This window comes from Lucilia cuprina, chromosome 2 (genome assembly GCF_022045245.1).
Source record: "Lucilia cuprina isolate Lc7/37 chromosome 2, ASM2204524v1, whole genome shotgun sequence".
NCBI classification, from domain to species: domain Eukaryota; kingdom Metazoa; phylum Arthropoda; class Insecta; order Diptera; family Calliphoridae; genus Lucilia; species Lucilia cuprina.
Window position 1 is genome coordinate 12,664,524 of NC_060950.1, and position 20,912 is coordinate 12,685,435.

General features: G+C 32.4%; 1 protein-coding gene across 1 annotated transcript; it reads right to left on the minus strand.

Annotated features, from left to right (window-relative positions):
• Positions 1–10,462: 10,462 nt before the first annotated feature.
• Positions 10,463–20,531, minus strand: LOC111680175. The gene is made up of 8 exons (XM_023441803.2): positions 19,592–20,531; positions 19,144–19,526; positions 17,518–19,065; positions 17,315–17,455; positions 17,111–17,250; positions 16,911–17,050; positions 13,142–13,432; positions 10,463–13,059 (listed from the first exon to the last, which is right to left on the minus strand). Exons 1-8 carry the CDS (start codon positions 20,031–20,033, stop codon positions 11,384–11,386), a joined length of 4,761 nt encoding a protein of 1,586 aa, XP_023297571.2. The 5' UTR covers positions 20,034–20,531; the 3' UTR covers positions 10,463–11,383.
• Between the last annotated feature and the right edge of the window lie 381 nt (positions 20,532–20,912).

Genomic DNA, 20,912 nt, shown 5'->3' on the forward strand with positions numbered 1-20,912 from the left:
TATAGTCTAGTCTATAGTCTAGTCTATAGTCTAGTCTATAGTCTAGTCTATAGTCTAGTCTATAGTCTAGTCTATAGTCTAGTCTATAGTCTAGTCTATAGTGTATTTAATAGTCTAGTCTATAGTCTAGCCTATAGTCTAGTCTATAGTCAGTCTTTAGTATATTTAATAGTCTAGTCTATAGTCTAGTCTATAGTCTAGTCTATAGTCTAGTCTATATTCTAGTCTATAGTCTAGTGTCTATAGTCCCGTTTTTAGTCTAGCATATAGTTTAGTCTATCCTATAGTCTAGTCTTTGTAGTTTAAGTCTAGTCTATTGTTTCTTCTTCAGTAAAATCCTTAATACCGCCCATTGTCCTTTTAAATTTTCTTTAATCTACTTTCTATCTACAACAAATTCTGTAACGAAAAAATATTTGAAATTATTTTATCCTGAAAAAAAAAACGATTCACAAACCAATTAGCCTTTTTAATCACGCACTTATGTATGAATATAAAAACACATTCCATATCCCAATCACATAATATGCCAAGTTGTGTCCCTTTTTGTGCCATAAGATGACTTTGGGTTATTTTTGTTTTCTTGTCGTCATTTCTGAGAATTTATGACTTTCATAATTTCGTTAATTTTAATGTTTTCAACAAACGTCTCGCATATCAAAATTACACTTTTCCAGCTAATAACAGAAAAGCCAAACAAAACTTCCACAACACACACTAACCACCCGCTCAGTACTCAGTGTTAAAATTTTCGAATCCCCCTTCCTTCATTGTTTTTTTGTCTTCTGCTGGGAATAACGAAAAAAAACTTCAAACTTATTTAATAATTATGTTTATTTTTATTAGACATGAAACTTATTTTCAGCTTTTTTTCCTCCATTTTATTTTTATCGCATGATTTGCTGAGGGAAGCAAGCGAACAAGCAAGCAGCCAGGAGCAGGAAAAATAAATGTATTTTAATTAAAGATGTTTTGGATATATTTGTGAAGAAACTTTTTGCAATTATGTCGAAAGATATTGACACTTGCTGCCAGAGAATTTTATTTGTTGTATGAAAATGTTTAATAATTAAAAAATAATATATTAAACTTTGCATTTAATAGGTTCAATGAAAAACAAAATGTTTTTAGATTTTCTTTTAAATTAAACTTGATATCGTGGTTGTTGTTGCTTTTTTGCTGTGAACTTTGAATATTATAAATAAATTAATATTTGAAAAAGAGTTTTCACTTTTTCAAATATTAATTTGAAAACTTAACTTGAGTTGACAGTTGTAGTAATTATGTAACGTTTCATTAGATCAATGTAAAAGGTTTATAGCCTCTTAAAAGCACTTGTGTTAATTTTGAAAATATGTATTAGAAACTTTTTAATAATTTAAGATAAACATATTAAGTTTGTGCTGTCGTTTAGTTAAAGTTAAAAATCTTGTCATCAGTTTTCATAAATTCTATTTATAATTTGTAATGTTAATGACTTAATTAGGAATTACTTCACGAAGCAGGAAAGGGGTGGCCTTGTGATGCCTTTTTAAGTGTTAAGAGCATTGTAATTTTTTTCATTCAGCAGTGATCTTAGTACGCCGAAACGTAGACACTTAAATGTTACGTGCTTCACATTTTCATCATAACGTTGATATAGACGTAAATTTCTCTACAAAAAATTTTAAGGATAGGCCCCTTACCCTCATATGAGGCCTCTTGTAGAATATTTTTTTTTTTTGGAATCTAAAAATTTAAATGGCGCCGCATAAAGCAAGAATAGTGTCAGGGTAACAATCCAAGAAGCTTTGCCCAAGAAATACCGAAACGATCTATACCTTTGTATAGGAAGCCAGATCGCTTAGACTTAGCTAATGAGTTTTATGGTCCCCATCAAAATCCAATGAGTTTTCTATGGTTCTCCACCATGTATCAAAGTAAAAGTTGAGTTATAAATCCGACTGCATATGGTTAATATGTAGAACTCGAAAAACAGTAACGCAGTACCGTAGTGAAGGAGGGTCTGATTACCCTTAAGAGGTAATGACGCACGACGATCTTTCTTCACTCAGAGCTGAATTAGGAATAAATTCTCTTTTCTTTTATCAAGAATAAGTGAGAGTATTTACGGTTCTATAAACCGATTTTCGGAGTAATTGAACAATCTTCTGTTTGTCGAAAAAGCCGATAAGTCGAAGTCGACTATTTTGTTCCAAAAGAGTTCAAAATGTCTTTCCTTTGGAAGAAATATGAAAAAATCATAAAAACTTCAAAAAAATACAATTTTATCCTTCGCTCCAGCTCGCCAAATATTAACCCCAGTACAAAAATTTTGAGAAATAAGTCAAAAACTCAAAAAAAGTCTATCTATCTATCTATCTATCTATCTATCTATCTATTGAAAAAAGTCAAAAAGTCGACATTTTACAAAATTTCCAAAATTCGAAAAGTCTAAAAGTCGACTTTTAATTCAATGAAAAAGTCTATCTATCTATCTATCTATCTATCTATCTATCTATCTATCTATCTATCTATCTATCTATCTATCTATCTATCTATCTATATATCTATCTATCTATCTATCTATCTATCTATCTATCTATATATCTATCTATCTATCTATCTATCTATCTATCTATCTATCTATCTATCTATCTATCTATCTATCTATCTATCTATCTATCTATCTATCTATCTATCTATCTATCTATCTATCTATCTATCTATCTATCTATCTATCTATCTATCTATCTATCTATCTATCTATCTATCTATCTATCTATCTATCTATCTATCTATCTATCTATCTATCTATCTATCTATCTATCTATCTATCTATCTATCTATCTATCTATCTATCTATCTATCTATCTATCTATCTATGTATCTATGTATGTATGAATCTATCTATCTATCTATCTATCTATCTATCTATCTATCTATCTATCTATCTATCTATCTATCTATCTATCTATCTATCTATCTATCTATCTATCTATCTATCTATCTATCTATCTATCTATCTATATCTATCTAGCTATATATCTATCTATCTACCTATCTATCTATATATCTATCTACCTATCTATATATATATATCTATCTATCTATCTATCTATCTATCTATCTATCTATCTATCTATCTATCTATCTATCTATCTATCTATCTATCTATCTATCTATCTATATCTATCTATCTATCTATCTATCTATCTATCTATCTATCTATCTATCTATCTATCTATCTATCTATATATCTATCTGTCTATCTATCTATCTATCTATCTATCTATCTATCTATCTATCTATCTATCTATCTATCTATCTATATATCTATCTATCTATCTTTCTATCTATTTTTCTATATATCTATCTATTTATCTATCTAATTATCTATTTATCTATCTATCTATCTATCTATCTATCTATCTATCTATCTATTTATCTATCTAATTATCTATTTATCTATCTATCTATCTATTTATCTATCTACCTCTCTATCTATCTTCAGATCAATTTCCTTTCCTAGGAATACCATTTCACTTTGGATTTAAGAACATCAAATTTAACACTTTTAAGCTGATTAAAAAATATCTATTGCCAAATTTAAAAACATTTAATAGCCAATAGCTATTGAAAAGCTTTGCGGAAAAACATTTACACGTTTTGCCCATAAAATTCTTTAAATCTTAAACAATTTAACAGGATGTATTAAGTTAGTGTGAAAACAGCATAAAAAAAGGGTTGAAGATAACATCTATTCTTACTTTCTACACATATGAATTTGATAAGAAATAACCATCAAATACTATTAAATAAATATATACACACACACACACGCAACCATAAAAATTTAAAGGAAAGTTTTCTTCAATTGATTTTAAAATGTAATTTAAATTAATGTCGATTTTTTAAACATTTCGTGCAAACGTTCTATAAGATACAAATCAATTGTTGATACCAAACAAAAAGGGTTAAACTTAAACAGTCAGCAAATGTATGGAAAATAATTCGCCTTTTTGTGTAAAGTTAATCTAAGTGTTGTGTAATTTTAACTTAAATTACCTTTAGTTGAATACAATGTAATTGATGTTTGTCATTATTTCCCTAAAGATTAAACAAAAAAAAAATATTTATAAAAGTAAAGAATATTCAAACAATTTAAAACTTTTCACGTGTCCTGTAAAATAATATATGTTCTGAAACGATTTTAAACTTTTTGGCAGACATTTGCAGTCTATTGGTTGTAATAAATGTTTTTCAATTGAAAATATTGTAAGTACATAGCTGTAGCTGTACAGAGCCTTTTGTTTGTATCTAGATACCAAATATTTTGCCGATTTAAGTTTTTGGAAGTTTTTGTGTAAACAGGAAATTGTATATTATTGCTTTTTCTTTATTAGAAACTATAAAATCAAAGTTTTATTTTGTGTAGTAACTTTTTGTAATGCACATAAGTACTTAACTTTTTGTCTATCTATCAAACACTTTTTTTATTTTTCTTATTATTATTTTCCATTTCCAAATATCCTTGTCACGTGATCTATTACTTTTCGAATTTGGCTGACTTGAAATGGGAAATGTTTCGCCATTTATAAGTTATTGATTGAGGTGTTTATTTATGTTCTCTTAACAATTGTATTATATTGCTGGGAACAATTGGAGGAGAAAGTTGAACGTTTATTTTCAAAAGAAGGTTTATTTTTCGTTTTTATACCCTTCACCTTCGTGAGAAGGGTATATATAAGTTTGTCATTCCGTTTGTAATTTCTATAATATAATTTTTCGACCCTATAAAGTATATATATTCTGGATCCTTATAGGTAGCGGAGATGATTAAGCCATGTCCGTCTGTCTGTCTGTATGTTTGTTGAAATCAGTTTTTAGAAGACCCCAGATATCTGCGAGATCCGAATCTTCCATAATTCTATCAGACATACGACCGGCAAGAACGCTATTTAAAATCAGCAAAATCGGTCCATAAATAACGGAGATATGAGCAAAAAACCGAGACAACCTCTGAAAATTTCATATAAAATTTAGATTTTTTATTCATGCTCAGACAGAAACTGCAAAAAACAAAAACAAAATACATAACAATACGGTAAATATTGTTATTGTAATTTGTTTATAAAAGCAAAGCAGAGCAAGAGCAGCAGAGCAAGAGTAGCAGAGCGAGAGCAGCACTAATGTTTTGTTATTGGCTAGAAATATGAAATTAAGTATGTAGAGCCTGGATTAAGTGAGAACCTATAAAAGGGACTTTCTGGTACTTTTTCGTTCTTCAAAAGGTATTTTTTGAATTTTCTATAATATTGAACCTAGAAACATGAAATTAAGTATGCATGGCCCGGATTAAGTGAGGACCCAAACAAGGGGAGTTTTTGGTACTTTTTCGTTTTTCAAAAGGTACTTTTTGCAATTTCTACAATATTGAACCTAGAAACATGTAATTAAGTATGTATGGCCCGGATAAGTGAGGACCCCTAAAAGGGGACTTTTTCGTTGTTCAAAAGGTACTTTTTGCAATTTCTACAATATTGAATCTAGAAACATGTAATTAAGTATGTATAGCCCGGATTAAGTGAAGACCCATACAAGGGGACTTTTTGGTACTTTTTCGTTTTTCAAAAGGTACTTTTTGCAATTTCTACAATATTAAACCTAGAAACATGTAATTAAGTATGTATGGCCAGGATTAAGTGAGGACCCATGAAAGGGTACTTTTTGGTACTTTTTCATTCTTCAAAAGGTACTTTTTGAAATTTCTATAATATTGAACCTAGAAACATGTTATTAAGTTCGTATATCCCGGATTAAGTGAGAACCAGTAAAAGGGGACTTCTTGGTACTTTTTCGTTCTTCAAAAGGTACTTTTTACAATTTCTACAATATTGAACCTAGGAACATGTAATTAAGTTTGTATGGCCCGGATTAACTGAGGACCCATAGATGGGGACTTTTTGGTACTTTTTCGTTCTTCAAAAGGTACAAATGGCTTTAAACACATCATGGTGAAGGGTATATAAGATTCGGCACAGCCGAATATAGAACTCTTACTTGTTTTTCTTTAACTTTATTTCGTCTGTTACTAATCAATTATATTTGATAGCAAAATATTGTTATAAATAATTCTAAATGGTTTTTAGGAAAAGTAATAACTAACACCTCAACTGTTTCATTTTATTTAAAGGCAAGTTTTCCAGTTCTTTAAGGATTTCATATTTTGTTTCGACATCTAAAATGTTATTGATTTTTGGATAGCCGATCGTACTTTGATTACAATCTAGTATCTATCTCTTCTTCTTTAGCAGTTTTCCGTTAGTTTTTAACTAGTTTAAACTTTGGATCTTTAGCAGTTTTCCGTTAGTTTTTAACTAGTTTAAACTTTGGATCTTTAGCAGTTTTCCGTTAGTTTTTAACTAGTTTAAACTTTGGATATTTAAGTAAAATTTTGATGGAGGCTTTTTATAGGGGCTAGGGTCAAATGAGGCCCTATAATTGTAAAGTTCATCAGGGTCATCAAGACTAGTATAGAACTTAGTTTTGAAGCTTTTTGTCTGGTACGAGTATATTAAATACTATTATGAACTTAAAAGCCCTAGGTAAAATAATGGACCGATGTTAATCATTTTCAATAGGATTCGTCTACGGTATAATAGAAGATCATGTCCCAAATTTCATTGAATTATCTCTAAAATTGCGACCTGTAGTTTGATTTCAATGTTTACAAGCCCTATTCGGGGGTACAGTTGTATGGGGGCTAAGTGAAATAATGAACCGATCTTAACCATTTTCAATTGGGTTCGTCACTGTGACAATAGAAGATAGTGTATCAAATTTCATCGAATTATCTTCAAAATTGCGGCCTGTAGTTTAATTACATGCTTTACATGGACAGACAGACGGACGGACATAACTAAATCGACTCAGAAAAATATTCTGAGCCGATTGGTATACTTTAAGGATCAATATTATTGTGCGTTACAAACATCAGCACAAACCCAATATACCCTCCCCACTAAAGTGTTGTAGAGTATAATTATTGTTCTTTCTAGATATTTTTCCTTGCAGTCGTCATAAATATACCATTTTCTTTCCAAAGCAAAAAATTGCGAGTATTACTTCTAGACAATGACCGAAACAAAAAACTGAATCATAAGAAAGAGAAGAAGAAGTAATCCATTTCGTTTCAATGCTTTACGATTGTGTGTATTCTGCATTTCGATCGTAATTCCCAGCAGTTCGACGGGACAGTCCCCAACTGACCACTTAACCTACTAATTGTGGTGGCCCCTAGCCACCTGACTACCCAGGTGACCAACCATTTTAACATGGGCTTGTCCTACGAGGAAGTCAATCGTCACTTTACACCCTACAAAGCTCTCGCTTACAAAGGGGACACTAAAGTGACGACTGCCTTCATTTTCGTTTACAAAGAGTTTATTTGTGACGAAAGACCAAAAAAATTACAGTATTTTTCGTATGCATTGACTCTTTGTCGAATTGCTGGGAATTACGTTCTTGTAAGATGTTGTTTATGTGGCGAAGAATCGAATTGAAATGCCGAATACCAAAGATGCCAAACGAAGAAAGATTCAAATTGAAATGCAGAATATGGGCCATTATACACTAACAGAAAGAAAGTTCATTTCACCAGCACATTCCGCTGTGTTTTTCCGGTTTTGGAATAAGGAATCTCTTACGTGGGAGACAGACATGGATTAGTTTTTTCTTAGTTCATTTTAATTAAACGTCGCTTTTTTAATTTCACATCTCTTGTGTCGTCTATCTATCTATCTATCGATCTATCTATCTATCTATCTATCTATCTATCTATCTATTTTTTTATGCGCAGGAGGTGTGGAATCTTCAAAAGATGTATTCAACCCGTGTTGAAAAACATGCACGACGCGCCTTATCGCTAACGTACTAAACCACACCCCTTCCGTCCCAATACCCCGCGGGACTGCCAATTGGTATTACTTCGCGGGGCAGGTTAGCCTATTATCGGCTATTCTTCTTTTTCATTACCTTCTGTTTAAACCCGAATTTGAGGAAGCCTTGTGATGGCTTATTTTCTGTGCACTGCCGCAAGCAATTTGTTAAAAGCATTGCAGTTTTCTTCAGACCTTATTATTTTATCAATGACATTGTGAACCGCTATATCTTCGCGAGCATCAGCCTCGATCTTAGTACATGAAACCGTGGGCATTTATTCGTTTCGTGCCCTACATTTTAGTCTTCTTCTGGATATTGTGGACACCTGGATGAATTGTCGTGTCCGAATCTATGCTTCTGTATCCCCCGTGTCCAGTGAGAAATGATGTCAGGTTATAGTTTATTTCACCATGTCTACGATGTAACCAAGCTTTAATACATGGTATTAAACTGTATCCCCATCGACTTTTTGGGGAATTTTCCCATCTTCTTGGCCAGCTGTCCATCGTGTGCTCCTTTTCTATTTACCGAATATGGTCTCTAGGAGTTTCTTCATTATTCGAAAGTCGCTTATATATATTTGCAAGTTCTTTGGCTGATATATCAATGGGGGCAATTCCCGCGATAACGCTTGCAGCTTCCATTGATATTGTTCTATACCCGCTACAAACTCTTAGGCAATTTCTTCGGAATACTGAAAACATAAGCTTTTTCGTGGAGTTTCTTAGCGCTCCCTCCCATATAGGATCACCGAGTTTGTGACACTAGAGATTAACAATCTCCAACTCTGGCGTGGTCCACCGATGTTTGGCATCATTTTCGATAATGCGTTCGTTACCCCTGCTGCTTTCTTGCATGCATAACTCATGTGCTTTTTGAAAATGAATTGGTCGTCGACCATGATACTAAATATTTTATTGCTTTACGGATGTTATCGAGCTATCACCTACCTGTATCGTTAGGGACTCTCTCTTTCTCTTTCCAGTTATAAGCCCCAGTTCCGTTTTATGTTCCGCTAGGTAAAGGATCATTGCGGTTAGCCAATTCCTAATCGCCCTGATAGCTTCATTCGCGTATAGTTGTACTTCCCTTATGAATCTTGCGCGGATAAGGCATCTAACTATCTAACTATCTATCTATCTATCTATCTATCTATCTATCTATCTATCTATCTAACTATCTATCTATCTATCTATCTATCTATCTATCTATCTATCTATCTATCTATCTATCTATCTATCTATCTATCTATCTAATCTATCTATCTATCTATCTATCTATCTATCTATCTATCTATCTATCTATCTATCTATCTATCTATCTATCTATCTATATATCTATCTATCTATCTATCTATACATCTATCTATCTATCTATCTATCTATCTATCTATCTATCTATCTATCTATCTATCTATCTATCTATCTATCTAACTATCTATCTATCTATCTATCTATCTATCTATCTATCTATCTATCTATCTAACTATCTATCTATCTATCTATCTATCTATCTATCTATCTTTCTATACATCTATCTATCTATCTAACTATCTATCTATAACATTTTGCTTTTTCTGAATTTCAGTTCAGCATACTTGGTCTTCAGTATAAAACGTCCGTCAGCACTCGTTTTTATTTTGTTGTTCAATTTAGAGTACAAAAATTAAAAATCGTCTGGGCTTGATTATTCATGAGAACAAGCTGTTCTTTAGATGCTTCCCCCTTTCCATGTCAGGAAGGACCACCATTTATAAGAGTAGAGCATTCGCATACAGCAACTATGAAAGATATTCATAGACACGCCATCAATACCAGGGTACTTTGAAGCCACCCACTGCCTGTAGCAGAAATAGGAAAGAGATCACTGAGATTACGTTGTATACTTGCTGGTCTCATGTTATTACCAATATATGTATAGAAGCCAGCATATGTTTTGAGTCCCTACTACATATTCAACTGTCCAGCCCTGACCTAATGCACTTGACCATATAGTTTCATGAACTTATCTTGGCTGGGACCTTTAAACCTTAAAACAAAAAGCTGTTACAACAACAACTGATATAAACTCAAAGAAAATGAAATTCGTTACTATCTATGTATGATAAAGTGGATCCTGTTTTCCACTTCTGTTAACCTTTTATTATATTAATAAACTTTTATAAAAGGTAGCAAACTGGATGATAAAACTTTTTGCTAATAAATAAAATTGAAATTTTCAGCCATTTTAATAAAAATTACAAAAGACTAAAAGTGAAAATTAAAAAAAGTTGTTGTAAGTACATAATTTTTGTTGTTTTTTGTTTTATTAAATTTAAACTAAAGAAATAAAATTTAACTTTGATAATTTTTGCAATTTATTGTTTGTTAATGTCCCTTTGTTTTACGTTTAAGAACGTAGGTAATATTTTTGCAAAAGATAGATGTAAGTATTTGTTTATGGACCACAATAGATTTGAGAAAAAAAAAACTACAAAACTCGCTATAATGTGAATTTATACAAATAAGGAAAAAAACAAGTTTGTAAACTATTGTTTAAATATTTTTACAATTTTTTTTTTTTTTTTAATCAGAAATATTTAGAACTTATACAAAAGAAAAGATGAGGTTATGTTAAATATATACTATATGTATATAATATATTTTTGTTTTGTTTTATATAACTCTTATGCTATAAAGTTGTGTATGTAGCAAAATGAACAAAGTTCTGGGAATCATCAATTGCGAGCCGAAAACTTAAAATAAAAATTTATGTTAATTTTTTTTTTTGCATTTTTTGCATTTTTTCTTCAATAATATTATAACTTCTTAATAAATATATGTAAGAGAAAATACCAAAAAATAAAAATAATAATAAATATTTATACAGAAGCAACAATTTAAACATTAAAGTAAAAGGTAATTTTTCGAAAATATTATGGATTTGCATCATCTTTATACTTTGCCAAAGTTTAAAATGATTTAATACTTGGAATTTTTTTTATAAAATTTTAAGGAATTAGTTTCTATAAACCAGTGACTTCTACGTCAATACTAGGAGCTTAATAACAAGTTTAGAATACAATAAAATATTTCACAATTTTGTTGACATGGGACCCGAAACATAACTAGAGTCTTTAATGTCTAACGAGTGCCTAAGTTAAGCCATCAAACTGAAATGTTAAAAAGCTTACCAAGACAGAAAACAAGGGTAATCTACCGTAGAACAGAACACTTGGTTTGTTTGCTTCCAAAGGCTGCTTAAGAAAGTGTAAATTATACTAAAACGAACGCTTTTTCTTAATATTTAAATTGTTGCCACAGCAAATATAAATAAGTATGTATGTGTGTATGTATGTCTGTATGTATACACAATGCATTTGATGCATTTTGTTTTTTTGTTTGTGATATCATATTACAATTTATATACAATTTTCCACCCAACCTTTAGACATTTGAATACCAGACTCTCTATCATCTATCTAATTAGTGGGTGTTGTGTAGCCAATGATGGTTGAGGTGGTGGTGGCCGAAGATGATGACGAGGATGATGATGATGATGACGATGAATTCGATTGTGTGGTAGTATTAGTTGTATTTGTTATATTTTTTGTATCCATACTGGCCATAATAGAACTTAAGAGATCTATGGGAGATTTCATATTTTGTTTGTTGCTGCTATTGTTTTTAGAACTATTAGTAGATTTGTGTGATTTTGTTAACGTTGAAGAGGATGTGGAGGAGTTTGTATGGGTCGAAGTCGAAACTTTGGTATTTTTCACTTGCACATTATGTTTTTTGGGGGTATGTTCAGTGTTTGCTGTGGGAGGTGGTGTTGGTGGTGGTAGAGGCATTTGTATGGGAGGAGGTGGTGGTGGTAGTGGCGGCAAGGGAGGTATAGCAGGTTGTGGTGGAGCGCCAACAGTTGGTATGGGTGGAAAATTGACAATTGTTACAGGAGCTGAAGGAGGAGCTGGTGCTGTTGGTGCTGCTGCTACTAGCGCTGTCGTAGTATCAATTGCTTCGGATATTGTAACCTCTTCTTCGTGATCAACAACAAGTTGAGGCTGTGAAAGTAAAACATCTTCTGTCATCAGCGCTGGTGTTAAGGCTTCTTCAACACTATTGATTATATGATGCTGTTGTTGCTGTTGCTGAGCTGCTGTTACTGCAGCTGAAACTTCTAAAGCTGTTGTTAATGGCATAGAAGTTACTAACGCCGTCGTCTCTGCTTGTTTAAGAGTTAAGGAGTTAGATGTTGTTGTTGTTGTTGTTGTTGTGGTTGGTTTTTTAGGTGTTATGGGAGGATTAGGAACGGCTGTAGAACAACTACGTGGTTCATCGGATACAATTTGTACCTGTATTTTAATTTCTGGTTCCTTTTGATTTAGACTATTTACATAAGCTTCTCGGTGTGTAAAAGGATTTGGAGGTACTAAAGGCAAAGATAAAGCAGGAGGCACTATTGGTTCGGGTAAATTGGTTTTATGTTTTGTGGGTGTTGATGTTGTTGTTGCTGTTGTTGTTGTTGTTGTTGTTGCTATAGCATTTGTTACCAAAACATTTTGTGTGGGAGGTATTGCTGCTGTGGAGTTTGTAGTTAATTCATGTATTGAAGACATTTTGGGTCTCTTAGATGTCTCCGTATTCTTATTCTTTTTCTCACTTTTATCACCTTCTTCCTTATGTTTGCGTTTTTCCTTTTTCTCTTTACGTCCACTATTGGTCTGATTAACACTATTGTTAACACCTTTGGGATTCTCGTTGGGTGGTAAGGATACAATTTTAGCCACCACTTTATTGATTAAATTGTGTTCAATAACCATTTTTCTCATATCTATTTTGGGTTCCTCTTTAGTTAGTTTCTTTTTGGCCGGTGATACATCCAATTTAGTTTCATCTTTGAGCGTATTGCTCGAATCATCGGTGCCACTTTCACTGGAACGTCTACTTAGACCGCCAACATCGTTAAGTTTTTTCTTAGCTTTACCCTCTGCCGTACGTTTGCAATAGGTTTTCTTGGCCTCATCATGTGTTATGGGATGTGGTAATATGGTTTGTTTCTCCTTATATTGTGGCGGTTCTGCCAAAACGGGATTATTTTTTTCATTTATAACTTCTTGGCCTGGATAATACTGACGTAAACGCAAATGCCAAGCTAAAAGCGAAAGGAAAAAAAGAAAAGAACGTTAAGATTAAAATCTTAAATCCTTTAAAAGTTAAAATTTTAATTTAATTACCAACACTGGTTACTGCCGTTACGGTACGAAATTGATGTATTATATTACGCGGCAAAAAGTAAATGTCATTATCACATAATTTAATACGAGCATAACGTATGCCATCTCGTCGCAATTGATTTAGTTTAGCATCCTCAATCCATTGGACACATTGTGAAATGGGCGGTTCGTGTAAATCGAGTTGTAATGTTTCCACCAATTGATTAAAATCTTGTGCTGCAAAAGCTACAACATCTTTGGTAATACGATTCTGTTCGTAAGTTTGACCACAATGAACTGCTTTAAGAATGCCTGAAAAAGAAGAAGTTATAATTTGAATTAATGAAGAATTCAATTGGATAAAAAGTATTCTTTAAAGACAAAGAGTAGGTAATGTAATGGTAGAAAAGTGATTACTACGGAGGGATGCGATAAAAGTGTAATTAGTTAAAAAGTTGGTGTTAAAGGTTACTTCCTAACTGATGCTGCTGTTGCAACTGCCGATGCAATCACTGCTTAACGACCCGTCTCATAAGATTGTCAACCCACTGACAGCTTTATGAAGGGAAAGTTTATTTTCCTCAGGAATGAACTATAGACCCCTAGTCGAATCATCTTGACTCAGTAGTATCATTTAAAGATACTTTATAGTGAAATCTTTTATTTTTAATAAAATTTCGAAATTTTGAATTTCTGGTGTAATTTTGAATTTTTGGTGAAATTTTGAATTTTTGGTAAAATTTTGAATTTCTGGTGAAATTTTGAATTTCTAGTGAAATTTTGTATTTTTGGTGAAATTTTGAATTTCTGGTGAAATTTTGAATTTCTGGTGAAATTGTAGATTTCTAGTGAAATTTTGAATTTCTAGTGAAATTTTGAATTTCTAGTGAAATTTTGTATTTCTAGTGAAATTTTGTATTTCTGGTGAAATTTTGGATTTCTAGTGAAATTTTGAATTTTTTGGTGAAATTTTGAATTTTTAGTGAAATTTTGAATTTTTGGTGAAATTGTAGATTTCCAGTGAAATTTTGAATTTCTAGTGAAATTTTGAATTTTAGTAAAATTTGTGATGAAATTTTGAATTTGAAGTAAAATTTTAAATTTCTGATGAAATTTTCGATTTTTTTAATTAAAATTTTTTTCAAAAATTAAATTTTTGGTGAAGTTTCAAATTTTTAGTGAAAAGTATTTTTTTTAATAAAATTTAAGATTTTAATACAAAACCTATTCCGTTTATCGCGGATTGTGCGTTATAGACCTGTATAGAAGCTATACAGGCGCGGATCCAGGAGGGAATATACGAATGAGGAAAAAGAAAATAAGTGAAAGAAATAAAAGTTAACCCCCCCAGCCCTCGAGCTGGATCCGCGGCTGTAGCAATAACGGAATTTGTAAATTAAATTAATTGGCTTGGAAAAGCCAGTATACAATTAGGCGATATCAGGTGAGAAGGTTAAATCTAAGATCGAGTTGGATTGTAAGAAAGCTTTAATCTCCAGAGGTAAAGTTTACATCATATGGTTGATAGGCCTCTAGGAATTTGAGGACAACAAAATTGAGAATGTACTTGTTATAAAAAGAAGGGATCTCGAGGATTTTGAAATAATGTAACGCTGCAGGAGGTAATATCTGAGGTAGGTGAGATAGTAATGATGAATTATATTCCGAGTGGATACATAGGATTACATGCACAGCTATACACAATTGGACGTGCGGATTCAGACGAATGTTGAGCATGTGAAGACAAGAGTTAAACTCTGGATCACTTTGAAATACAGTAAAATCTATAAGGAAACACGGAAAAATAACTCAAAAGCTTCGAGTAAAAAATTTAAACCGAAAAAACTAGGAGACGAACAATAATAAACAATAAAAAAGTAGTATCATGGGGACATTGGCCAAATGTTGGACACTCGTTGTGGACGGCTGTCTATACGTGACCTGTAGGCTCCATATCGGACTTCGTTGTACCAGAATAACTCTAGTTTTCTTCTAAGTCTACTATCGGCGTTGAGCGACCTCCAAGCACGAAAACTATGCGATTTAATTCAACAGCGGAAATAATGGAGTCTCTATGAATGTCGTTTACAGATCAATATGTTCTCCTTGTTATACGAAGATCCTTTTTGTATGCCTTGGGGTGCATCCAACTGTGTGATGTTAAAGTTGAAGTGTTTCCTCTGATGACATATCGAAGATATTTTCTAGCGTCTAGAGCTTTTACATGCAGAGTTCATGTTTCATTGATTTCTCTGGTCCCATGGTGGAACAAAGAGCCAAATAAAATTGTTTCATTGTCATCTTTCATGTGATATCAGCTTCACTTCTGTCAATAATTTAGTGAATGTTTCCATAAATCCATTGGACAACGTGAAAAAGTGTTGGCTAAGCAATTTGGTGGATATCATAGGGACTTTGGCCCCATGCTGAATATTCATTGGGGACGGCACAGTCTATTCGTGACCTGTAGGCATTACGACTGTTGTTCCATTTCGACTAATAATGTCGTCTCTTTGAATATCGTTTACAGATCAAAATGTTCTCGTATATACGAAGATCCTTTTTCACATGCCTCGGGCGTGCTTCCAACCCTAGTTTGGACACAAGGATATAACATGCAATACTATTGCTAATATCTTGGCGAAAGCTGGTACGAGAATGGCCATACTAGATATAGACCAATTCTGCGGCGTCCCCCTAGCGGCTATTAAGAAACACATATACAACATTTGTTTTTGTTCAACTCGAGACCGGTGGTGTCGAGAACATACATGCTCGATTGCTAAAATGCTATGGCCCTAGATGGATCCTCATAAAACATCCTACATATTTAAAAGTTCGACTGTGGCTGACAGTTCTTTCGGGGGAAAAAACTTTCGGTTGGTGAAATTTGACAATCTTTACAATATTTAGTTTGGGTCAAAAGACATGTGGATATAACTGGCAATATTATTGCTGATATCTTTGGGGAATCTGGTACGAGAATACTCATACTGGAGAATGCACAACATTTGTGAATACACAACATTTGTTTTTGTTCAGCTCAAGACCGGTGGTGTAATGAACATACTTGCCCTATTACTAATGGCTCTGGATCCATCTAGGATCCTCATAAAACATCGCACATATAAGGGCTAATTAGAACTCATATAAGCACTAGGTTATCAATTTTTACTGGTCATTCCAAGTTTAGAAACGTTATTAGGCAATAGGGTCTACACACTTTTCAGATCTATCTGATCTATCAACTGCTCAAACTGAACGTATTCTCGCATTATTAAATTGGTCGAAATGGGTGTGTAATTAATCAAAAAACTATGTTTTTTACTTCTCTATAGGCTTCGATACTATCTTTATCGATTCAGTTTATTCTTCACTACTTAAATACTATCTTTGCTGTCTCTATCGTTTTTCTTTCTTTCCGCATCTCGTTTTCTTTCCAGACATTACAAAGGGACTTAATTGGACCCAAGTAAATCTATACTCGTGGTAGTGTCTAGTGTCTGCAGAACCTAACCTAAGCTTTGGCCGGGTATGTAATGTAATTCACTTTAATCATTTATTAGGCGAGTTCCCTCTATTCTTCAAATTGTAAAGATTTTACTTATCACATATAGTAGAGGAGGACAATTTCTCTACTCAGCATTATTTTTAAACATCATCTATTCAACTCACAAATTTCAAGTTATGCCACATAAATAAGGAAATCATTTTACGATTTTCCTCTTCCGATACCAACTACCATGTTACTTTTAAACAATTTAACGATTTTTAAAAAAATCATACATACCAACAGCAGCTGTTGTTATACGTTCATGACCATGACCCACATGATCAGCATGGGCTTTAGTGCGATCCTCAATCATTGTTTCACGAGCCTCCGAAAGTCGTGGTAAATATTGCAAATTACGCAATTCATTGATACGTGTCCTAAAAAACAAAATGTTTACAATAAATAAACTTGTAATAAATCAAAACTAAAATACATACCTTTGTCTTTTCATGGGAGTTTTACTGTTTAACTCAGCTGTTGGTACTAACTGTTCACCAGAACGTATCCATAAAATGGGACCATCATTGGAAAGTCGGGGATCAGTTTGTAATATTGAACAAGGACCCCAAGGCATTGTCTATAATAAATAATTAACAATTTTAAGAAAATTATAAAAAAAATTTGAATGAAATTAATAAAACCTTTTTTAAAAATGGATTTTCTTCTATGCGTCCTAATAAATCAGGAAAATAGCCTCCAACTTCTTCATGTACTTTACCCACTAAACTGATTTGATGAAGAGGACCATAACGAAAAGTACCTTGGGAATAATTACGCACCACCTAGAGTTATAATTTACAAGATATATCAACCTGTTTATATTCCATTTTTTAATTTAAAATACCTGTTCATAATATTGTGCCATTGTACAGGTTTCTATATCAGAATTTCGTCCTAAAACTCCCGCCTTAACCGTTAACGTTGAATAGTTTTCTGCCATATGTTCAAGTAAATCGGGCAAATATTTAGCTGCATCATGTACAATGCCCATAACATGATGAGCATAACCTTCTTCATCTTCAGCAAAACAAATTTCAAAAAATTCATTAACTAATTCATCCATTTCATCGGGTGAAAGATTTTGTATTTCATCTTGATATAAATGTACTACTGAAGCACCACCATTTGGATATACTTCCACTTCAAAGTACTGACCATATTTAAGATGCTCCAGTCCCACTGGTATATGATTATTGTTGCGACTGGTACGTGTGATATTTGGTGCTGGTGCATGTTTTGCACTTTGTGTGCCCACACTGACACGTCGTATCTTTGATCGTTTATAACAACGAGAACATTCCCGACTACGTGACGACGACGAAGAAGAGGATGAATTTAAACTACTACTGTGTTTATTGGATGATGAAGAAGATGATGACATTGAAGAGCGATGATGATGGTGATTATGACTACTGCTGCCGGAAGAAGAACGTCTTGATGATGTGGCCGAATGTGATGATGAAGACGTTGAAGAGATTGAGTTTAAAGTCGTAGTGGAAGTAGAAGTAGAGGAAGAAGTTGTAGAAGTAGATGAAACTGTCATTGCGTTACTGGTCAGTACAGTAGGAGCTACATTATGAGCCAATGACTGATGATTACTATTGAAAGTTTGTGATGTTGCTACTGAGCCTTGACTTAAGGAAGTGGGTGTAACGAAAGTCTTTTGAGATGGTGAAGGCATTATTATTGTTTCAATTTTTATTTTTGTTTCGTTATTTATTGTTTGTTGTGGTTTAAGTTTTACTTCTTCTTTTTCTGTTTTTTCGCATTTTATTTCTGTTTTTATTAATTCAACGGATTTTAAAGTTTCAACTTTTGTTAAGGGAGTAGTAGTAGTATTGCCATTGTCAAATTTATTTTCACTGTTAAAATTTAATTGTCTTGCAACTTCATTGGGTTTTTTCATAACGAGACTTTTAAAAACTTGTTCATTGTTTTCCTTTTTGATTTCAATTAGATTTTCATCTTTTAATTTCAATTTTAAGGGTGAAGATTCTATCGCTGTTATATCACCTAAAGATTTGTTAGTTTTAAGGGATTGTTTCTCTTGTGTTAAGGTGTTCATTTCATCTTTCTTGTCTTCTAAGACAATTTTCTTTATTTCGGTTTTTTGATTTTCCACAACAAGTTTTCTTTCTATTACTGTTGCTGCTGTCTCATTTTTCTCCTTTAATGATATGTCATTTTGTTTAGCAATTGTTGGGATATTTGTTACAGTTGTAACTATAGAAATGGTCTTCTCCGCATCATTCACTTTGTCGGGTAAAAGATGATTTTCAGATGATGTCACCTTTATAGTACTGCTTTGACTTGTCTTACTACTTTCGGAACTTCGTCTACGGTGGCTGGATTCTTTGCTAGAATCCACTGCTGATGTTTGGGATAGTGACATCTGTACATAAAAGAAAAGTGTGACTTTGTTTAATTCCAACTCTAAACTACATATTTCAACAAATTTTAATTACTATACCTTCTCTTTGTCCTCATTGGCGGAGCTTGATGACAACTTTGGTGTAAAGGCACTACTGATGGTGTTTGTATTGCTGCTACTGCTAGATTTCACTTTGGAAGTAGAGCTAGAACTAGAACCATTTCCTGCCATTTTACTACTAGAAACATGACTCTCTTTAGAACTTGATTTAGAGCTAGAACGATCTGTGCTGCTCTTAGATGAAGATGAAGAAGAATGTGATTTGTGTTTATCTTTATCTTTTTTATGATGAACACTTTTATCAGATGATGAAGATAATTTGTCTTTTTCTTTGGATTTTTTCGTTTGATCAGCACGATCTTTGTCACGTTCCCGATCATTGTCACGATCTTTTTCTTTTTTCTTCTTTTTGTGAGATTTCTCTGTAAAAATAATAATAATAAAATTAATAAAGAATATTAATCATTAGGTAGATATTTGTAGTTACCTTTGTCACCACTACTGCGTTCCTTTAAAGGAGTAGTGGCAGATGAAGTTGAGTTCGTTTTAACAGAATTACGTTGTTGTTCAACATTAGTTAATGTTACCGTATTAACCATTGTTATTGTTTTTGTGTCCTTAGCTGTGAGAGAGGACTTATCTGGCTGCAATTGTTTTTCTATTATCTTTTGTTCGTTTTTATTAATAGGATTTTCTAACTTCTCCTCTATCACTTTAACTGATTTCCCCATTATAGGTGGAGGAGGTTCTTTTACTTTATTATTTTCATAAGCGGCAGCAATATTACCACCGGCTATATGTTCATTATTTATTTTTGTATTCATTGTTGTTGTTGTTACATGTAATTGTAATTTTTGCTGCTGCTGTTGTTGTTGCTCTTGTTGCGACTTTGAGGACGTCACATGAGTTATTTCAACAATATTCGACATTGCGCGCCACTTCCCTACGTCGATATCAGGACGTAGTACAAATAATTTTTTTTCCCACTACAAGACAATTTTGCCGAAGTTCATACAAAAATCGATTTTATTTGGCCGCCTCGTTAACAATATAAAAAAAAACACACACTAAGCGCGCAATTTACAATAAATTTATTATTTACGTTTGCTTTTGTTTTCTATTCAATATATTCAGCTTAACTTTTCCTCAATATAGATTTATTCTAAGAAAAATTTTCCCATTTTCTTTGTGCAACGCATGCAATACATTCTTTTCTTCTGCGTCACGGAAAAAATTGATTTTTTTTATTTTCTTTTGCAATAATCTAAACTTTTTACGTATATAACAATGTAATTTTGTGTTTTCACTTTTTACTTTAGCATATTATGACTTTGTTTTATTTGCAATTAATTATTTTTTTTTAGTATTTTTGCAAATTCCACTTCACGCGTCCATTTTTTACCATAATAAAAATTACTAAACAACAGGGTTGTATTTCTCTACTTTATGTGATACAGAGTTCTGCGACGACAAACATTAACGGCGTTCAAAGTCACTAAACATTTTAATGACGAATTATAATCTACACCATTTTCAACAGTAATTCAGAAAAGATCAATTGTAAATGAGATTTTTTATTTGAAATTTAGAAAATTCCAATTGAAAATGAGATTTTTCATTTGAAATTCAGAAAATTCCAACTGAAAATGAGATTTTTCATTTGAAATTCGGAAAAATCCAATTGAAAATTAGATTTTCCATTTGAAATTCAGAAAATTCCAATTGAAAATGAGATTTTTCATTTTAAATTCAGAAAATTCCAATTGAAAATGAGATTTTTCATTTTAAATTCAGAAAATTCCAATTGA